Source organism: Micrasema longulum, unplaced genomic scaffold (genome assembly GCF_059751315.1).
Source record: "Micrasema longulum isolate JH-2025_06_02 unplaced genomic scaffold, ASM5975131v1 h1tg000571l, whole genome shotgun sequence".
Taxonomy (NCBI): Eukaryota; Metazoa; Arthropoda; class Insecta; order Trichoptera; family Brachycentridae; genus Micrasema; species Micrasema longulum.
Genome location: NW_028277767.1, coordinates 541211 through 555305, shown reverse-complemented (window position 1 = coordinate 555305; position 14095 = coordinate 541211). Strand labels below are relative to the sequence as shown.

At 35.6% G+C, this 14095-nt stretch overlaps 1 protein-coding gene across 1 annotated transcript in view; it reads left to right on the top strand.

Moving 5' to 3' along the window:
• The first annotated feature begins 1509 nt into the window (after window positions 1-1509).
• The window catches only part of row (zinc finger domain-containing protein relative of woc), a 19702-nt gene continuing 7116 nt past the window's right edge, over window positions 1510-14095 (top strand). The window contains exons 1-10 of the mRNA XM_088228255.1: window positions 1510-1764; window positions 1842-2068; window positions 3387-3472; window positions 7360-7503; window positions 7635-7793; window positions 9724-9933; window positions 10158-10558; window positions 12114-12794; window positions 13012-13323; window positions 13836-14063. Coding sequence (XP_088084381.1) covers window positions 1732-1764; window positions 1842-2068; window positions 3387-3472; window positions 7360-7503; window positions 7635-7793; window positions 9724-9933; window positions 10158-10558; window positions 12114-12794; window positions 13012-13323; window positions 13836-14063 — 2481 coding nt within the window. The 5' untranslated portion in view covers window positions 1510-1731. The remainder of the gene's footprint in view (window positions 1765-1841; window positions 2069-3386; window positions 3473-7359; window positions 7504-7634; window positions 7794-9723; window positions 9934-10157; window positions 10559-12113; window positions 12795-13011; window positions 13324-13835; window positions 14064-14095) is intronic.

Sequence of the window (14095 nt, the reverse complement as noted above, 5' to 3'; positions counted from 1 at the left end):
CATTGTTTTCTAACATATAACAACTAATTTTTAAATTTATTATAAGATTATAAGCTATGGTTGGAGAGGAACTATATTTCACGCCCAGCCCGTACGGTGGCTGAGCGCGAAGCTTTCTTGTATCCATCATTATTTTAAGCTGGTATGCTGGATTACAATACCCTTGAATCTCGTTGTCAAATTTTCCTTGGGAATCATTTTTAAAAACTGATTTCTGGAAGTATATATAATCCAAATATACTGAAAGAGATCAGTTTGTACGTCCCCAATAATTATACAAGAATGAAATCCCAAGCAGCGTTTTACACACCCAGAAGCCGTACAAATGCAAGTCAGAATTCATCCATTAATAGGGAGATTCGCTTGCTGAATACGGCTTCTGCGGATAATATATATCTACTTTTCTGTGCATATCGAAAGTTGAGCAGCTATCTGCTTTCTATTAATTAACTTCTAAATTATTTTTACAGTCTTCATTACTCGATGGGTAAAAGGTAAAGTAATGCAGACTACGATTGTCAAATAAATAAACAATCATTTTATTTTTCTTCTTCATCAGTTTAATTTTTAAACTTTCTTTTTAAAGCAATGTTTTTTCTTTTCTTTAAAACTTTACTGTTTTTGTCAATGTACAATTTTTTTATAAAGGTAAACATTTGTATTATTTGTTACAGGTGATTGATTCTTTTTTTATGTTTTTGTCATAATTTAAAAAAAAATTATATGTAACTTTTTCAATGTATTATTGTAATTTTGTAAAGGTTTAATGAACCGCAAACTTTTATTTTATTTTTATTTATATTTTATTTCAATTTGGAAATGACTAAACCATATTAAACATGATAAAAATAAAAAGATAACACTAATTATAATGTACATAACATTTCTTAGAAGTATTCGTGTTTGTTCGTGTATCGTGCCGTGCCGTACCCCTAAAGCTATCAGTATGTGCGTACGCCGCCGACCACTGTATGTGTAGTGTCAAATACCTAAATTAAAAAATCGACCGCGAGAGTTCCGACTATAAGAGTATAATTTGTGGTTCCGACTCTTAAAGGGAAATACAGAAATAATGTTTTTTTATGGATACCATACGCTCGAACTACGGAGAGCGAACATATGAAACAATGAATGTGAGATCCTCAAATGTTTTCGTCTCTATATCGTTTTGTCTTTTTTATTTTCATCCGCTTTTTAAATCGTATTTAATTTGTTAAATCGGTAGAATGATGCATATTCTACATTAATGCCACATTTTTATTGTTGCGTTTCTACTTTTAAAATTTCCTTGGATTTTGATATCAATAACAATAAAAATGTCGTTATGATATTTCAAGGAGCAGATGTTTCTAGAATCACGTTAATAAAAAAACATTGTCACATTTATTTATCGAAAATAAAATGATTTTTTTTATATACATCGATGTTTTTGTAGGCAATGACATCCCTGGAACAAATCATGCATCCTTAAAACAAATCTATGGCGTGCGTCTTTAATTAATATAATCTATGGTCGCTGGCTTCGTTTTCTTGCGGTTAGGTGACATTTTATGTTATGAAATGCAGACTTATGAATAACAGACTTTTCGTAAATATACAGAACTTATAATACGGTTCAGGGGGTAATGTGATCACCTTGTTTTATACGGATATATTTTTAACTGACGTTGACTTCTTATTGATTAACGGCTGCCGGCCTTAAGGTTAGGCGCTTGTTGTCTTTTAGTAAATATGAAGTTAAAAAGGTCGAGAAGAGAGCGGGAGGTAACTAAACTTGATGAATATTAATTATAATTATCGTATATGTTATTACTATTTGTTTTATTTAATATAAATTTTAGGTGAGTCCGGTTGTGCCTACACCTCCCAAGTATTTTGGACCAGCAGAGCTGACACTTCAGTTAGATTGTTGGGAAGAAGAGCTTAGTCCTGCGCAATTAGAAGCGTACACTAAAGCCGATGCAGAGCATAATAGCATTCAAAACAAATTGAATGCGATAGTCAAAGATAGTGGCGGAGAAATTGTGTACTCAGGAAAACAATATTCTGCCCTTACTGTATCTGGAAAGTGTGTATATTTTTAATAAATAGCACAAAACTTTTCTTTATTTGCACCATTATCAGTGAAATTGAAATATTTGCTTCCCATGCAGCGGAAAACTTCTATCACTTATTTGACTATAAGAATTTTTATATGAGTCGGCCTCGTGGTGTAATGGTCAGCGTGTTTGTCTACCATGCAAGAGGTCACGGGTTCGATTCCTGGCATGGTTGATTTGAAATATTGATTTAAAAGGGACTGGTACCTGAAGCGTAAGACTGATCATCTTACCTTTGTGTAACAAAAAAATAATCAAGATACGCCGCGATTGGTTTACCAATGCAGAGCCCTATGCATCATTAGGTGCGGAAAGGGAATGGTGATGATGATTTTTAAACAAAAACTTTTTATTTTACTACCAAGTCAACTTAGCTCTTCTCTGTTAAAGTTACCACTATGGAAAATCATGGTTTTTGTTTACTTATTTATTGCATACTAATAAAATTGTGGTCAATATTATTTTTTGCATAGTCAGGTTGCCAACAGTGGATCGTTCTTTTTTTGTAATGGTTTGAATGGGAAAGCTAAAATTTTGGTATCACTGGCTTAATTATCGTATTTTCGGACTATGTTGTATTTTTTTAGATATACCAACTATTTGAAGAGTTACAATGGTTTTATTAAAAAAATGGTAAATGATCCACAAATAAATCATGTGTGGCTCATTCTAGTACACGGTAAATAATTATGTATTTAGACTTTAGTAAATATTATGTGGGTAGCATAGGAAATACTTCTAATAGCTTAGGTACACAGTGGATCATGATTCACTTTGTACTACGGTATTTGATCCACTGTACTCTATGTGGCCATTTTGATTTTTTAATCAAACAATCACAAGTTACTAATTTTGTTCATCTTAGTGATACTGTTATATGTAATTAGGAAATACATAGTTTACAGTAAAATCAATGCCATATGAATATGGTACATGCAAATCAGACAAGAAACACATAGAACTCACCTTTAAAATGTAGTTTTGAGACACAAAAAAAATGGACGCATCGCGCGTATGCACTGTCACAGCTGCTAGCCAGCCAATGTGTTTGCTCTATGAGACCTTCTTACTGTAGGCAAGATTAAATTGTAATGCCTCTACTTTAACATTCAGGGTACTTGGTTTACTGTACCCACCTGAACCACTGTCGGCACCTTGACCCTAACCATAAATTGTTACTATTATTTCAATGTTTGTATTTAACGTATTTTTCTCAATGTATTTCAAGTGTATTTTCATCAATTAGTCACTCGTATAACTAAAGTGTATTTTGTTTTATTTAAATAGGAATAGTGTATTGAATGAACTCTCTTCCCCAAATGTTTCGGTTACGCCTCCCCGCAAGGAACTCGTTGTCTCTGGCAAGAGGAAAGGTAATTTAGCAATAGCATTTAATATTATGTGCTCTAAAATAACAGCATTTTTATTCATTTGAAATTTAATTTCTGTACTGTGATACCAGGTACTTGAAATAGTACATTTGCATTGAAGGCATTTGGCATTTTTTTTTAATATATGGGAGTTGCTTTATTATTTACCTTGCTATATATATATACAAGATTTATATTGCAAAAAGTGGATTTTTCTGCAATTAAATATCTTTAAATTTATCTAAACTATTGGAATCAGGAGGGATATACTAAGGTGGGGCTAATCAAGAACTTCTCAGCATTTGCTCACGTGAAGAGAAAACCACTTAAAACTCTTCCGGAGAAGCTGGCCTATTGGCAGTAGTCAACAGGCCTTCCGTTCCACTAAGGGAGTGTTCGGGATTTTGTTCCCTACTTTGGTTTATTTTACCAATTCCCTGCACTATATTGATCATGTATGATACTACCTCTCGTGTGAGTTCTTTATTACCTATCACTGATGGGATGTCGCATAGATCTTCACTCAGGCTTCTGCATCGCGCCTCCAGCTGTTGTCTTTGAAAGCTGAAAAAGGGGCAGTGCATCTACAGGTGAGGGACATCTTGAAGAGTTTTATCGTCGCATGGGCAGCTGTCGATCTCAGAGAGCTTAAAGCGATGCAGGTAGCTTATGAACCCACCATGACCTGTAAGCATCTGGGTGAGCTCGTAGCCAGCATTCTGCATTTTTCTGAAATCATAAACATGGAAAATGGTAGGGAAAAACATTTTAATTATACTTCCGGTAGTCTCACTCAAATAACGGTCGTTCCAGAGTTGCAGGGTCCTGCTTCTTATTTTTGGCAAAGCTGAGCGGGAAATCGTCAAAATTAGGGGCTGTCTTCTTGAGGGTAGCCTCCCGAACCTTTTCATTGCCAAGGATTCCGCAGTGTCCCCGTATCCAGCCGATGTACATGTCCTGGTGTCTGCATCGTAGCTTCTGGATATCTGTTCTTATGTCCATTACAATAGGGTTGACCGAATTTCGGTCAGTTATTGCATGGAATCCAGATTTGCAATCTGTCAGGATCGTTATTTTCTTTCATCTGTTTGGTGGCTTCTTCAAAACATAGACCAGGGCTTCTCTGATCGCAAAGAGTTCCGCTTGAAACATGGAGCGGAAATCGCTGAGTTTCAACTTTCTCAATGGCAGTTCTTTGACGCCATCGTAATGTACAAAAGGTGCACCTACTTTGCCGTCCAAGAGACTGACATCTGTGTAGGTCCTCAACTCTTCCTGCGCCATCCCAGGCAGAACCTGATCATCGTAGCCGTAATCCGTCGGATAGCGCTCCGCCGGATGAGGAAGTGAGAAATAGTCTCCCACTCCCTGTCTTGCAAGGTGAGGCTCTTCTTCACTTCATATGCTTCTGCAAGCTCCCTGATCCTCAGATCGAGTGACATGAATCCACTTAAAACCTGTGCTAATACCAAGGAGATTGTGCTGTATCCCTCGCATGACCTGATGGCTATTTTTTTTTTTAAAATAAATATTTGCGTTCATATGATCTACCCAAATATTTCATATTAGGTCCATTTTCAACGAGTTGTAAATAACTCACTATTAGAAAATGGAAATCAAGTTAGGGTAGAGTGGGATTCGAACCACGGACCTTTGAGTCGTGAGTCCGAGACACTAGCCACGGGACCACGTTCATTGAGTTCGTGGAGTTCGTTGATGGAGTTTAATTTCTTCCGGTTGACTTTCCTGTTGACCGCGTCCATTTGGCACTGCCCAGAGTATTAAGGGCTTGAACAAAATTATGTATACATATATAAAAATTGTTTTACGATTACTGTTTATAAATATAAGGCAAAGGGGTTCTGCAAATTTATTTATTTATTTATACACCTTACGGGCTTTTACATTTTTTAGTAATACATTCAAGTACAGCAGTGTAACTTCAACTTAGTTCGAATGATGTCATGAAACAATGGCTCGAACGATTAAAAATAATATCAATGGCCTTACACTAAATTTGCAAAACGAAAGATAAAGGGTGGGACTTGCAAGGATCCTTTATGAATGGATGTGGGTGCATGGATCAATATTGCAAACAGATAAGTTTTTGGTCAAAAGTAAAAAACTGTTCTGTGCATTTGTTGATTTGCAAAAAGCGGATGAAGTATCCAGTCCATCATCTCTGCCTATCCCCACAGGTGATGTAAAAATGGTGTGATGGTACTAGTAGTAGTATTACACTATATTAATTGTAACCCACTAATGTCTGGAGCATCACATCTTGGAAGCCCTTGCTCTTGCACTTGTCAAAGGAGAAAGAAAGAACTTAGAAAAAGGTCATTAAACAATGCATAGACAATTCAAAAGATGGGTTATATCGATTACTCTGAAATTACGGGGAATGTTCCTCTAGACAATGTGTCTATATTTATGCTTTAGTTAGTGCCTGTCGGTGAACCAAGTAAATATACATTTTTTTAAACAATATTTTGAGTATCCAAACTTTTGTAGACAAGAACCGGATTCAACCCCCTTGAGAATTAGAAATATTAATTTATTTCAACAGGTATGAAGAACATTTTATAGAATGGAATATAGAATTCTAATCATTTACAGATCAACAGATGGAAGAATTGAAAGAATATAGATGTTCAAACATAGGCAGAATGGTTAATGTTACACATTGTGTAAAGTGGCCACTTAAACCAGCCAACGACAGGTCATAAGCCGTTTAAATGCCTAGAATTCTATATTACCTTCTATAAAATGTTCTTCATCTCTGTTGTTACAATATTATTTTTTGTTTATGTTTTGTTATGTTAGTACGCATGTTTGAATATTTTATTTGAAAACTTCGTTATGCACACAAACAAAGGCTACCAATGATTTGAATAAATTTGTACATTTTCTTACCATGTTTTTAATAAACTATAACAATAATAGATCATTTTTATACCGCCGGTTTTGTATAAATTATCTATAAATGGCGCTTTGTATAATACATACTGAGCTTACTATATTAACATATTGAAAATAAGTATGAATATTATACACAAGACAGTTCCCATTGTTGTTTTTTTATTAGTTGTTTATAAACATGTGTTTTTAGTAATTTTATGTGTTGAACTTTAAGTATGACACCAATAAATCCAATGTAGGACAACGCTACTTGACTAGTGCTATAAGAATGGGCAGGTAAAGATAGTGCCACGGAACTCTGTATTAGTTAACAACTTTGCCATGAATAGGTGCAGTTGTCCAGAGTAAAAAATGATTAATATTACTAATAAAAAAAGGTTGATATTCCTTATTTATTTAAACGCCTTGTAAGCTTTCACGTGTTTTACATACATATATACATATAATGACAGACATGTATTTTACACAGAAGTAGCAAAAAATAAAAATGATTTTAAGAAGAAAAATAAAAATATGAAAAATTCATCTTTACATATTGGTATAAAATATATGGGTATACCATACATATAGTACGTACATATATTGCAGTGGAAAGAACAGAAGTGCATTTTTAAATACAAAGACAGTCGTGTATTTTACACAAAAGTAGCAAATTATACAAATGAATTAAGAAGACTAAGAAAAATAAAAATATATAAAAATAATCATCTTAGTAAAAAAATATATGGGTATACATAATAATACATACATATATTGCAGTGGAGAGAACAGAAGTGCATTTTTTCGTATAAGTTGTATATTAAAGGAATCTAAAAATTAGAAGAAGTTAGAAAAATAATAATTTAGAATACAGATATAAATCAATAAACAGTACACAATTGAAATCAACATAATATTATTTAGGTATTTCGATTAAAAATGTATTATATAGATTGTCCAGTTTTAAACTTGATTATACGTTTATGTTATAGCCCGTGGAAGAGATAAGGACTATCGCTACACTTCTCCGTCACCTCCCCCACCCCCGCCGCCACCTGAGCCCAAGAAAGAAAAAAAATATCTTAGAAATTCCAAACCAGAGAAGTCACCGAAAGTTCCTCCAACTACACCAACCAGTATGGAATATTTTCAATTTTTTAATTATTTTATAAACCATAGTAAATCTATCTTAAAATTCACAGCATATAAATATGGCAGGCTGCAATTTTTCTAGTGATAATTATTTATAATTTCTTTTTATTCTCAGATGTTCAAAGCGTATCAAGTGGTGTGCGTCCATCAGAAGCCTCCGCTATTGGTGGATTGGCAACGGGAACTGGAAATAAGAGTGCAGTGGTTGATCTTACTAAAGAAGATTCTAAAAACACTCCTGACTCTAGAGAAGTCGCATTTAATAAATTACAAGGTAAATTTATATAATCTCGAATTTTACATAAAAAGTTGACTTGTGTGATGTACAAACATATTTATACAATACACACGGTTTTTGTACTTTTGAAATTATTCTGATGTATTTTTTTGGAAAATTGCACTTTTTCATTGATATTAAAAACGTATTTGACCAGCAAAGTGATATGCACTCTCAGAGTAATAATGCGTAACCTATAGAGAAGCCCTATCTCTATGTTTCATAGAACGCAAGCGATGTTGGTTTGTTGGCTAGCAACCATTTTGTTTTGTTTGACAACAAACACATAACGGTTCCGTCGGATGCTTTTGTCGGTGTGCTTGGCTTTGTTTGTAAATAACTTGGATATTTACATTATAATAAAATAAAAATCGACTATGGTGAATTGAAATATGTTTGGTTGCGGCAGTAGGAGCATCAAAGGTGTTAGGAGTCAGTTTTCACAGGTAATTGATTCTGAATATTTTCCCATGATTTACATTGATTTTTGGCATTTATTGTCCCGACAAGTGTATTATGTTGCTTTAAAACTTTCCTTGTATCAACATTTAGACACTATTTTTTCTAAATTTGGGAGATAAATTTGTGAATTAAAGTATGTTTACTGTTGATAATGACAGTTGATTACGAGCAATATGTCGGGACCGCACTAGGCATCCATATAAAGTTTGAGTTTTTATCGAGTGGAGGTCGATTCAAATTTTACTCAAAAATAGCAATGTTAACCTTGAAATCGCATCTAAAATGACGTGTCCAAATTTCTCCGACTCGCCGTTTCGGAGATGTGACGGACAAATAAACAAACTCAACACAGGACTTTGGTTCCATGGAGTTGGGATTTATGTCTCAATAAATGTAACATAAGTTTATTGTGAATAAAATGAATAAATAAATAAAAAAATAAGCACACACATGTATTTTCAGTTTTATAAAATAAATATAGGCGTATAATGGAAAAATAAATTGGAATATTAAATACACAGGTACATATTTAAAATATTTACAATGCAAATTAATATCCATTTGGCAATTCTCGACCTGAGTACGGCCCATTGTTTTGCTACGAACTGTAGCTAACTTAATACCCAATAGTCATGGAATGGTTTTCCTACGTTTGGGCTCCTCTATAGCTTGGCGCATTATGACTCTGAGTACACACCGGATTGTAGTGGAGAAGTAGGGGTTTGTGGAAGGAATGCTAGTCTATGACATTAACCTTTCCCTTTCTGAAACTCCAAAATATACGCTGGATCCGATGGGGTACCAAAAGACCCCAATGTACATATTCATATTGAACAAAATATTACGCATTTCGCCTAGCGCATGGTCCCATCTTGTCCGCCCGGAGCGGCGTTTCTCGCCGAATGAACCTTCTAAAAAAAAAATCACGCACACGGGTTTCTCAAATATGGGTGCACGAAGTATTTGAAAATATTTTTATGTTTTAATGTTAGCACGGGGGTTATTTTCCAAAAATACCCAACATCATTATTTATAATTTCCCAATCCGCATCCAGTTGTGCATAGGGCATTGTTTCGGCGCCAATTGCAGCATTTATGTATTTTATATTACGTTTGTGTAGCTTTTAAATTTTCATGAGTTTACCAGGTGCCAGATGAATTTTAAATGCTTCATTTATCTATTTTTAAAAATATTTATTTATTTAATAGACATGTTATTATGAATTTAGATTACACAGTTTATACTGTGTATCAAGAGCGGAAATTTAAAGTGCTGTTTGCAGTTGTCCTTTGGAACAAGTGTAAAATTGTTTGAGGGAGGGTAAAGAGAGTTTTAAAAATATTGTATTCCTTAATTTTGTTAATATTCCTTAATTTTGTTAATTTTCATTATCTATCTATATAGTCTTATATACCTATCTAAATATCTCAATATATATTATATCTATATATTCTTCTTCTTCAGGAAAAACATTCCCTTCGTTAGTGGTTGTAGCTCGACCATATCTGCGTTCGAAGGAAGGACCAGGAACCAGTGATCGTCCAGTTCTGGACGCTAAAGTAAAGTCTGTTCTGATGCACACTCCGACAAAATTCACAGAATGGCTAATCCAACAGGGACTTGTGCGTTCTGAACAGATATGTGCTATTCATGCAGGAAGCAAGTTGAAACTTGGTGAGCATCATTCAATCAAATATTATTACATAATCTTAACTTATTGCGCATTATCAAAAAAATAACCTGCAGAGTAGTGTGTTTTAAAAGTAGATATAATAAAAAAAATTGAATAAAACGAAACATGATGTTTTCGATCATTTCCTGTGTTCTCAACTTTTTTCAATGTGAAATATATTTTATAATTTTCGTGCTTCCTTGTAGTCATACAATTTTTTTTTCAGGAATGTACTCCGATGTATCCAAGTTTCCATATTCTGGGGGCTATGTTTGGATATCTGAGTGCTGCCCGACTCGGTTTGTGTCCGTGTTTTCCGGTTCACTGTTTGAGGGTGCCATACAACCTCCCAGTGTTCTCCTTAAACTTATCTACCATTGGGCTTGCCAAACTAATGTGCAAAATGTAGTGCAATGGGTGAAAGTTGATAATCTATACGTTAAGGGACTCTTTACGTGGCTCAGAGCCATCTGTACTGCTGCTCTCCATCATCACATCAGTTTAATGGGCGGCAGTGGAAGAAGAATCGAAGTGGGAGTCATTTCTCTTGGAACTACCAGCCATGATGGCATGCAGAGGCAGGTCAAAGTAGAAGTTTTGGGTATTTTAGATGTTGAAGCCAAGTTGGTAAGTTGATAAAAAATTTGCAATATTTACAAGTAATATTATTTTTATTGTGGATTATTTATATTCATAATATAATACTTACCTCAAGAACATATTATTGATGATGAATTACTAATATACACCTACATTTACATGACTGTTGAATTTTAATTTACTTCTTATTAGTTAAAACTAACAACGTACGTGGGGAGATTCAAAAGTAATCTACCTCAGTGTGAAAAAACAGACTTATGGATTTTTTAAAAATTGTTTTTCGGTGTAATCTCCTTCTAGAGCAATACATTTACTCCACTTCGCAAGGAGCGGGTTTATACCGTCAGAAAAAAATTTCAACTCCTGGTCTTGAAAAAACGTCGAAACTGCGCACTTGACTTCATTATCCCCCGAAAATCTCCGTCCCCTTAGGTCTTTTTTCGAGTGTCAAAAAATAAAATATAATAAAAATCACAAGGGGCCAAGTCTAGACTGTAGAGGGGGTGATTCAATTCTATAAACCCCAATTCAGTCACAGCAGCCCGAGCAATGCGGGACTTGTGTACAGGGGAATTGTCATGAAGAAGGAGCACCTCGTGACTTGACTTCCCCCGTCGCTCCTCCAGTATTGCCGCCTTCAGTTTTTTCAAAACACCAGCGTAGTAGGCACCTGTGATCGTCTCCTTGTAGGAAAGGTAATCAATCAATAGCAAACCTTCATTATCCCAGAATATGGTCGCCACAATCTTCCCGGCGGACGGTTGATTCTGAAATTTCTTGGGCGGCGGAGAACCCTTATGTTTCCACTGCATTGACTCTTGTTTTGTTTCTGGATCCCAATGATGAATCCAGGTTTTATCACCCGTCACTATTTGAGACAAAAAAGCTTTGTCGCCTTCCTCAAATAGGTTGAAATTTTCTTTTTAAAACTGAACCCGTCGTTTCTTCTGGAAAGGCGTCAGCATTCTTGGAACCCACCTCGCGTCGACCTTAGTCATCCCTAAATGTTCATGTAAGGTTCTTAGAACTGATGATTCTGAATCCCCACATTCATGAGCTAATTGAGAAGCTTTTGAGCGTCTGTCTTGCAGCACAATTTTTTATATTTTTACCACTATTTCAGGCTATGTTGCTTCAACTGGCTTTCCACTGCGCGGGTCATCATCAATGGACTCACGACCCCACTTAAACTGCTCAGCCCAATATTTTACTGTGTAATAAGAAGATGAAGAGTCACCGTATACTGCGATTATACGCTCATTTATTTGCTTTGGTCCATTCGCTTCTTTTACTAAAAATTCGATGACGGCATGATGCTTTAACCTTGTTTTATTCATTTTTACCGCACCTTGATGCACTCAACGACCAATTATTCCAAAAACTTAGGCGCGACTGAATTTAACTGAAGTAGCCTGACACGACAAGACATGTCGCAGCTTTCAACAACCTGCTCAACCCCGCACTACGTATCTATCATAGCTAGGTAGATTACTTTCGAAGGTCTTCTCGTATGACATTAAATACGTGAATGCGATGACATTTAAATCTGTAACTGTTGATTAGAATCTTCCTCATATTTTAGGTTCGCTTACGAGCTGTTGAACCACTGGCGGATGGAGAAAGAAACTACAAAAAAAGATTCCTTAAGATTCTGGAGCCTCTGTCACAATGGGTACATACTGATTCTGTCATCATGACTGACTTAACAGTTGATAAAAGTACTTTAATACAAATGGGATACAAAACTGTTTTACAAGTACCAGCAAATGAGCCGTCTAGCAAGAGTAACAACTCAAACATTATGGAGTACTTGCGTCGTATTGTTCCTCGTATGTTTCAGAATACTTTGTCTCTCCTATCTAGACAGATAATCCAACAGTTTCTGGATGAGTTAGTTTGGAGAGAATGGTATGGAACAGCTCCTGGATTAGCGTTTGATAATATTGTTACCCACATTGCTGAGCAAACTCGTCTGGACTCCAAAGACAATCTTTTGCTTCGACTTAACAAAATTTCTACGAACCCATTCAAAAACTGGAAGCACGCCAGCGTAAAAATAGGCAAAGTTGTTCCACCACCCGTTGTTGATGTTCCTAAAGACACCGGACTTCTTGGGCGGGGACGGAGGAAGAGGAAGGCTATCTCGCGCTCCCCGTCGCCTCCACCATCGCCCGAGCCCCCACGCTCAGCATCTGGAAAAGAAACCAGAAGACGGAAAAGAGTTAATTATATCGAGAATGACGATGATGAAGAAGTTGTGCTGGTAAATATATTAAAATGACTTTATTTGTCAATTGAGAATTCCATTTATGTTAACATCAATAAAAAATCATGAGAACAGTGAATAAAAGTAAACTCTCAGTGAATATTTTGATTAGGCACCCGAATAGTTTATTTATCTAATGTTGTCTCTTATTTTAAATATTGTAATTTCGAGTTTCCTGCGATATCGATCATTATATTGCATGAACCTCTTTAAGGTGGAACCAAAAAAAGATAAAAGAGTGAAGAAACCACCACCCATTACCAAGAAAGAAGAGAGAAAGAAGGAAGAAAAACTTAAGGAAGAAAAACGTAAGGAAGAAAAACGTAAGGAAGAAAAACGTAAGGAAGAGAAACGTAAGGAAGAAAAGAAGAAAGAGGAGAAAAGGGAAAAGAAAAAAGAGAGGGAGGAAATCAAAATTAGTATCAAAAAGGAACCTAAAGAAGACATGGTAGACCTAGAAGGATACTACTTTGGTCAACTTGAAGGTCAATTTAAAGAATTATATAAGAGAACGATGTTTGTCCAGGTATGTATTTTAATACATTTTTTTAAAATACCTTTTTTACCATAACAGTTTGAAACCTCATTGCTTGATTTGTGGTTTTTTATTTTTCATCTGCATCAATTTGTTTTCCACAAAATGTTAAATACCTAGATATTATTATTAATTTTAAGCGAGCAGCTTAAAAGCTGATATGCTTAAATCTATTTAAACGAAAGTTAGTTGTTAGCGCACTTCAACTTTTCCGAAAACAGATCTAGTCCATTTTTTAACCCATTGAGACTACACATTGAGATCAGTTCTTGTGGCAGCTTATTCCAACCATTAACAACCCTATTGCTCAGGAAATGCTTTCGTGGATTTAGATTGAATCTCGTTTTCTCCAGCCTAAGACAGTGGCCTCGAAGACAAGCATCTTGTTTAAGCTTGAACATGGGATCCAAATTTGGGCAACTATAGTGACTGTTACATTTCCTGGAAAGAATAAATATTTTACGTTGCAACTTCGTTTCATTTCTATTAATGTTTCTTTCTAGTGCACTGAGTGTTCAGAAGAGTTTAATGGCAACACTCAGCTACAGCTCCATCTGTTTGGCCACGCAGTATGCCCCGAAGGGGGCGACACACGGGAGGAGGCTGCACTGTGCCGCTACTGTTTACAGCACTGCGGGACTCCGGAGGCTCTGGAGGGTCATCTCCTGCAGGCCCATCCTGTGGACACCAAAGTTCAAGGGCTTCATACTCTGGCTTGCGTCCTCTGCGAGGTAATTACCTGCTTTTAAAACTATCTTCATAG